The sequence below is a fragment of the Fukomys damarensis genome, unplaced genomic scaffold, assembly GCF_012274545.1.
Source record: "Fukomys damarensis isolate Sample0158 unplaced genomic scaffold, DMR_v1.0_HiC HiC_scaffold_33, whole genome shotgun sequence".
Taxonomy (NCBI): Eukaryota; Metazoa; Chordata; class Mammalia; order Rodentia; family Bathyergidae; genus Fukomys; species Fukomys damarensis.
This window is the reverse complement of record NW_022900945.1, coordinates 19,749,113-19,757,393: the sequence shown is the minus strand read 5'-3', so window position 1 is coordinate 19,757,393 and position 8,281 is coordinate 19,749,113. Positions and strand designations below refer to the sequence as shown.

The 8,281-nt window shown below is 37.2% G+C and overlaps 1 protein-coding gene across 17 annotated transcripts in view; it reads left to right on the top strand.

Annotated features, from left to right (window-relative positions):
* The first annotated feature begins 1,582 nt into the window (after positions 1–1,582).
* Odf2l (outer dense fiber of sperm tails 2 like) overlaps positions 1,583–8,281 on the top strand; it is a 43,234-nt gene continuing 36,535 nt past the window's right edge. For 4 of the 17 annotated variants that reach the window (XR_782650.3, XM_010636693.3, XM_010636685.3 and 1 more), the window contains exons 1-3: positions 1,607–1,795; positions 5,716–5,881; positions 7,561–7,696. Coding sequence is in view for 14 of the 17 variants with exons in the window: in XM_010636693.3 (XP_010634995.1) it covers positions 1,645–1,795; positions 5,716–5,881; positions 7,561–7,696 (453 nt within the window). In the remaining 3 variants the exon portion in view is untranslated. Of the gene's footprint in view, positions 1,937–1,968; positions 2,152–3,609; positions 3,720–4,253; positions 5,371–5,715; positions 5,882–6,903; positions 7,009–7,560; positions 7,697–8,281 lie in introns of those variants that run through there. The other 13 variants (XM_010636690.3, XM_010636692.3, XM_010636689.3 and 10 more) reach the window with 13 other exon arrangements.

Here is an 8,281-nt window from a genome sequence, read left to right as displayed (position 1 = left end):
TTCTGTAGCTCAAATCTAGCCCATTATGTAATTTTGTCTTATTGGAACACAGCCAAGAGGGTATGCTTACGGATTTTCCATGGCTTCTTTTGTGTAGGTGTAGTTAAATAGTATGGTCCCTGCCATACTGTTTACTATTTAAGCCTTAGAAGTGACCACGCTGCTCCACATTTCCATTATGTGGAAATCTTGGATTTGTGTGTGTGGGGACTGGGGTGGGGGTCGAACTCAGGACCTTATGCTTGTAAGGCAGGCGGCAGCATCACTGAGATAAACCCCCAGCAATCTTGAATTTTTTAATAGGTAGTTAAGAGTCGTAAATAATTTTGGGTGAAATTACAATTCCGGGATCCTCTAGAATGATCTCTTTTCCAATTTGAATAACAACAGAGTAAGAAATATTTCTACCTGAAAAATTCACTAACTCAGCAGATTTTAGGAGCAGATTAGATCTAGATGACTTTACTTGGACAATCCAGTTAAAGTAGTCAATTTACTCATTACAATTGTATTGATTTTGTGAATGTTTTTCTTTGAATGTCATAAAGTTGTTTATATCTAATGGCAGCACAATTGAAACACTTTTTAAAATGAAGTCTACTTCTGATAGCTATTTCTTTTACTTACAACAAGTTAGAATCCTAGTTAGCGCTGACTAGGCTAGCATTGTTCATGTTTTCTACCGGAACTCTGCCCCGCTCCCTTTTTTTCTGAGAAAATAGCTCAGAGAAGTTAGTTTTGACTTGCCAACGGTCACAGTCCATCGGTTGACAGTTAAATCACAATCCCCACCACCTTTAAACATTTTCAAAGAAGGAGTAACTATGTCATGATTTTTTTGTTTTGTTTTGTTTTTAAATCTCATGAACTTTCTACTGGACCATCACAGTGCTGAGGGAAAAGAAGGCATTGCTGGAGGAGCCAGTGGTAGAAAATAAGAGTAAAATCGATAGGTAAAATCAGGCATGGTTAAAATGCTCAGTTGATTGTTGCTCTATATATGAACTAAATACTGTATTATTAGCCTAATAGGAACAAGACATAGAGGCATCGAATGATTTTTCCAAATAAAATCTTGTTTTACTTGTTCAAGAGTTTATGCATTTTATCAGCTGGCCATAGCGCAGATACAAAGAATGTGAGATTTTGGAAAACACAAATCGGCTCCCTCATTTAATAGAAAAAACTCTACAGCCCAAGGGAGGTCTCAGATAAAGAAACAGCAACGACAACAACAAAACCCCACATTTAAAAGGTTTCTTTCCAACGCAGTGGCCTTTTGGCTTTTTCCAATCTCCGTTTAGAAAAAACAAAAGCAGGGCTCTTCCAGATCTAGCCTAAGGCAATTCGAAATTGGTCTTATTTCCCTTTCCAGTTATATTCAGTTAAAATTGCTCAGTAGCTGTTTACAAGTGCTGCTCTTTTCATAAAAGGTTTAAGGAAGTTCACCAAGGAGACAGAGGCGGGGCGGAAACAAAGCGCCCCTTCTGCACCGCCCCTTCATCCCAGCCAATAGCAGTAGAGGTACAGCGGGCTCGCCGGAGCTCGGGCCAATCGGCTACGTCAGCTGCCGACCCAGCGGAAGGGGCGGGGCAGCCGTTGCCACAGAAGCCACTTGCGGGTTACCAGCTCCTCTTTGTGCCTATGCGCCTTGGTAGGCAGTCTTCGTCGCTAGCTGTCGTAGGAATTCGCCTTCTTCTCACCTGGCGTCCCGTGCCTCTTTCAGGCCTTCCTCCCAAATCTACACCCCCTGCGTCTCGCTCTTTCCTAGTTGACCCAGGGCTGAAGAGCACAGGTACGCTGGCCGAGCTGCCCATCACTACAGCCGGGCGCCGGCCCTGGACCCTCAGGCCCTTTGCACGTCGCAGCGGCGGGCTGACGCCATGGTGACGCGCTGACATCACGGCAACGTGCTGACGCTGCAGGGGAGGCCGAGGTGCGGCTTTAGGCTGAGGAGTCTAAGTGGGTAGTTTAGCTGCGGCCGGGCGTCTGTGAGAGTCTTGAAAGCATGGGGCGGGGCGGATCCCGGAACTGCAAATCCTAGAGTCCACCCTGGCTGGTCCCAGCTCCTTTCTGCTCCTCCCTCCTGTTTCCCCAGGGCGAAGGCGGCAGGAGTGTGGCTCTTGAGACTATGGCAAATCTTCTCGCGAGGTGGGCGTGTCCAGAACAAGTGTCCAAGTATTCGGTGTTCAGAAATTTTGCTTTCTTAACTGTTCTGCGGGTTTTTAAACCCTCACCAGACTACCCGACTGTTCTGTGAGGTATATTCTGGGTAGCCTTTGGTTTCTTCTCCAGGATTCTCCTCAGTGATGGTGAACCTCTGGCACGCGTGCTGCAGTGTAGGCACAGGAACCGAGCATCGCGTGACCGCACATGTGTTGGCACTTTGCCGTAAATAAGCGGATTTTAGGTTGGACTTTGGGTACTCGGTCTCTGAAAGATTTGCCATCACTGCTCTAGACTCCTTAAGAAGACCCCTTTTCCCAGCGTTTGGCAACAGTATCTTGGAAAGCGCTACAGGCTGGCTTGCTTTCGCTTCCAGCTTTGTTATTGAACTGTTGGTGTGATCGTAGGTCACTTAACCTTCCTGGTTTCTGTTTCCTTTTCTATAAAACGGGGACACTAATGTTCACTTTGGAATAGTTACAATAAAAGAGATTAAACGCAGCATCGCATAAGTAACACTGAATAAGTTAGTGTGTGTTGCCTGTTTATTGAGAATAACCGTAACCAGACTGGCGGTGTTCATAAAGTCTATATCAAAGACTGTTCCATATCATCTGATGCTTTGTAATGTTTCAAGTGTTGTGTGAGGTTCTTGGAGTAGTTTTTTTGTTAGTTATGGTTAAAGGAACAGCTACAGAAAGCCCCCTCTCCTTTGGTTCTGGGGATTGAGCTCAGCCCACCCCTTCCCTCCCCTCTTCTCTCTCCCTTTATTTCTTTCTTGACAAGCCTCTGCTGCTAAATTCCCTCAGGTGGGCTCCATCCTCCTCCCTGGGGATCCCACAGTGCCACCACACCCGACTTGTCTGCTTATATCTAAAATTAGTTTGATACTTTTCTGCTTGCAGAAAGAATATGATTATATTTATAGATTTTAAGTTATCAGTATTTTGCTTGTCTTTTTCTTCTGCTACTCCCTCAACTGATGTGTACTAATAGTTTAGGTTTTTGTATCTCAGGCATCCCAAAATTTGAGAAAACGGCTTTGTTTATATTATTTATTATGCTTGACAATAGGTATGAACAAGAATCAGTGATAAGCATACTAGTAAGGTTGAAATAATATCTATCTACTGGGCGGGATTCTGGTGAAAATCAATGATTATTTTCTCCTGGGCTCTGTGTTAATGGTTCTCAATTTATGGCCACCTTAATAATGATTTGCAAAAATTCTGCAAATAATTAGGTCCTGCACAGTTCTTAGCATCTGTAAGCATGATAAAAGCTATAAATAAAGGAGAGAACATAGGCTCAGAGCTCTTAATGGATAGGATGAATATACTGTGTGTGTGTGTGTGTGTGTGTGTGTGTGTGTGTGTGTTTTAACCTATTCATCCCTTGTTTCATCTTGGGGAATTATTAAAAGAAAAATGATTTCTGTTTTAGAATAAAAGCCAGGCTGGTATATGCTGAGGATTTGACTGCAAATTAAACATTGTTTCTTGAGATTCCAGACTACAGAGAGCTAAGTATTTAAACAAATGAATGGATGAAAGGTAAAAACTGTACCAAGTCAGGGGCGGTAATTATTGCAACTGAACAACTCCATGATGATGGCTTTCTTGATTTCTGTGACTTACTCAGAGCATATTCCTTTTTACCCTTTAGGTTTGGCTTTTTATTTGATTTTGTGTATCTGTATATTTTTAATTCTTCTAGACTATAAATAGCTGAAAATACTATTATGCCCTACTAGCAGATATTTTCAGCATTGAAAAGGATCATCTTAGGCTCTTTATAGATTATTTAGCTCTTCATTTTGAATTTCAGTTGCTGATATTTAAAAAATACGAGAAAATATTCATTGGCCTATGTACTAAATATTTGTCTCTGTGAGGTATAGAACCATCAGACAAAAATAAATGCATTTTTACAGATATTTTGGATCTGAATTGCTAATTAAATATTGTAAATAATTTTCAACCTATAATTTCACATGTACCTAATACTGAAAATTCTTGAACGTATGCATTTTAATACAGAAATACAAAATCATAACTATAAAAATATAGAATATTTTAAACACAACCTTTGATATTGTATAAACATAAAATGAAGTTAGGGAGATACATTTCCATATATTATTAGAATTGTGGAAACACAGCCTTAATAGTTGCTGAAGGTCTAACTTCAGGACAATTTTGAAGAAATTCACAAACATTTGTATTTTAAGAGTATCATCTCCAAGTTTGAATGAAAACAGTTAGATTAGTAAAGTTTAGTGGTATTATCATCTGTATTCCTTATCACCACAGAGTATTCTACATTGAGCAGGAAACAGGAATAAATGTCATACTGAAAGACATGATTTCAAAAGAATATCCTGTATTTGTAGCTTTTATTGTCAAATATTTTGAAAAATATGTTGTTTCTATAATTCTAGACATAACTACACTATATAATAATACTTTGGTTTGTGAGGATAATTAATTCCAAAAGACATACTTGTAATCCAAAGCACTTTTCTATCAAAGTGAATTTCCTTAACAGAAATAATGGAAACACAGATGATTCATTCCAAAACCCAAAAGTGCTCATATAAAAACGATTATAAGACTGTAATATACTACAAAATAATAAAGAAAATACAAAATATAAAGAAAAATAAATTAACCTGCAAATAGACCTTCAAAAGGAGACTAGAGAAGAGGGTTATTGTGTAGGACAATTTTCTCTACTGGAATCTTTTGGCTGAATGGAGTCTTTTTCTTTTTGTGAAGCTTTAACAAGAACCCTATCCAATGCCACTTGCTTTTGCCTCCTTTTGAGGATTTCATGGAAATATGACATTGCCTTGTCGTTACACAGATTCATTGCTTTTACTGCAGCAGCCTTATTCTGATGGTGCTTTCCTACAAAATTTTGCACTGTTTCCCATGTTTTACACATCTCCCTAATCTCATTTGAAGTGAGCTCCTCTGCCTTTTTCTCCTCTTCCTCTACAGATGAGATCTCCATAATCTCCGGCTGTTCGGAGCCCATAACCCACAATCCTGCAGGGAGAGAGACAGGGAGGGAGGGAGGGAGGAGATCCGTTGGCTCACTTGTGATCATGTGAGGTTTGGCCCACTATTAGTACTGTGAAAAATCCCTTGTTCATCACATTTCTTGAAGAACACTCACAGAACAAGTTACTCACCATCCAAGGTTTTCCTGTATTTCTTATTTCACTGTTGACCCATGGTTTATATGTCTGTTTTCTAGTCCTACTGGATAAAAATTTTATTGTAATACTCTAAGAAATAGACTAATAAAGATTTCTACATACTTATAACTGTAGAAAATAGCAAATCTTTTGGAAACTTTAGAAATTGGCAATCATTGAGTGATTTTGCTATGCAATTTTGATACTATTCTGTGTTAGTGTAACAATGAGTTATGATTTTCATTTTATCTTTGAAATTTTTTTATATGTCATTAGAATCTTTATCTTGTAAGGGCAGAAAACAAGAATCTACTGAAAGAAGTTTAATAACTGAAATGTTTCTTAAGTTTCAGCTTATGTGGAGTTGTTGAAGCCACCTATAAACCCATTTACTGAATTTATGGAGAAGCCTACAAGTCATGGCAGTCAGTCAGAGGAACTCTCTGCCCATCTTAAAACTACATCAGAGGAAGAACATTTACCACGGAGTGCCAGTGAAAATCACCTCAGCTGGTATTCTCTTCATTGTCCAGGAAAAACTAATCTTCTGATTTGGGGGATTCATATTTTGTCCATAATGTACATTATGAATAAAATATAATCTTTAAAGATGATTTTTTTTCAAATTTAGAATTCATTAAAGTATTTAGTCTGATATAAAAACTGTACTATGCTTAGCAGACATTCACTGGGCTTTTCGACTTAATTAATTAATTAACTAAAAATAACCACATCCATTAAAAGTTTGTAAAGTAAGTCTTCACTGAGTAAATAAGAATATGAATAATATGAAATGTTAGAAATATAGCTGAGTACTAATTCACTGTCAATTGATAAATTGGTATATAACAAATACTTGTTATATTTTATTTCTTTAGAATGGGAAATATATTTGCTACTTATATGCATCATTATTCCCTCAAAAAAGCAATCTTAAAGTATCATTATTATCATTATCTATTGTATAGTCTATTTTCTAGTTTAACTTATTATAAGTGAAAACGATGTTTTGTCAGGGGCCATAAGTATTGGCTTGCTGCCTTCGGCTTTTAATGAGGGCAAGGCATCACTCATCACCGTAATCTTTGACCTTTCACTTTAAGCCAGTGATACTTACTAACAAAATGTACTTTTTGACATAGCTTGTAAGATACCAGTATATTATGATCTGTACAGAAAGAGAAAAGCTGCCAATTAAAGCTATAAAGCTTTCATGTCACTTGGCGTTTTATTCATACTGGGAAAGTTCCTTTAAATATACAGTACAAAGATTTTTAATTCAAATAACTTGCAATTACATAAAAGTAAAATATAAGTGAAATAAAGTATTTTCAAAACTACTCAAAGTCAAACTCTTTTGAGTCCACCCGTATTTTTTTTTTTTTTCCCAGTGCTGGAGATTGAACTTTGAATATTGCCATACATTGTTATTTCACTAACTCCCCTGACTTTTCTCTATACACATTTGTTCCCAGGGTTAAAAGTGTTACACCCCTGTCTCTGAGCTATTCTTCAGAGTTTTGATCACCCCATTCAGTAAATTCTGGGAGTGTGCAGATAGGTCAAGATGCCTTGTGGCTGAGGGCTTGGAGACTCATCTTGAATCATTACACACCTCCGCCAGGTCAGGGAGAGGCCAGGTAAATGTAAACAAGAGCACAGATAGTAGTGGTAAGGCCTGTATTCCAAAGCCACGCCTGGAGGATTTTGAGACATCTGGAAAGCTTTAGTTTTTGTGTTCCATTTGTTTAGCTCATTCATTCTTTTGGAAGAAGTTTTTGTGAAGGACAATAGGTTTCATGCAAAGCTTTGAGAATAAGATCTATAAAGACATATTTTGTTGAATTTGGAGTAAGGGGAAAGGAGGAGAAAAAATATTTGCCTACTTAGTCTTTTTAAACTAGAGAGGGGACATTGAATAATTACCAAACTGCATAGTTAAGCATTGCTAATTGCAGCTTCTGTGTTTTACATATCTTTACATTTTAAAAAACTTATCTTTCCATGTATAGAAAGTGTAGAAAAATTATGGGAGTATAGGAAAAAGTTTACATATTTTCTGTGATAATTCATTATCACATTTTGTGGAGCAATTTATAGAAATGTACTATTTAGTCTATGCTGTATTAACAAAAAGTGTAACTAGTATGTGATAGACTTAATTTAAATTTTATTCGTGCATATGTAATTAGCCTGAAGCAGGACACCCTAAGTGATGAAAAGACTGAATTGGAGGCAACACTTAAGGAAGCTGAGTTGGCAACATGTTCTATAGAATTACTTTTGCCATTATTTAAGAACGCCGTTGAAGAGATTAATTTTGCCAATGTGAGTATTTGACTTATGGCAGTTAATAAAATGCAAAGCTAGAATAACACAGAATACATATTGTAAGTAGGTATGCTTACATGTGAATATTTGATACTAAAAATGGGAAATTATCAGTGTCCTTTATTCCTGTGTCATTTACTATTCTTTCCCTGAAAGATACAGTAATCTCAGACCTGCAGTAAATGAGAAGCTAGGCTGGAAACTGTGTATTTGGGCTCTTGATTTCCCTAGCCTTGAACTAGAGTATCAGCTCTTCCCAGGGGTGAATTTAAATATAAAATTTTCTAAGATAAGACATTTTTGTTTTTATGGTGCTATTTGGAAATAAAACTATTTAAAATTTGAACATACTAAAGTTTGAGTTAGGGACAAAAAAATAAATTGTGTCCTGTAACTTTTATTAAAATAAATACTGTAATACTTTTGGAGTTTAAGCCCCTATTTTTATTTTAATTTAATGCACTATATAACAGATCCTATCTACTATTAGTAAGTTTGGCACAATTTATTATTGCTCTACGCAAAAGAATAGTTTTGTTGCTGGGAAAAGTTACTCTTTTTTTTTTTTTTTTGGTACCGGGG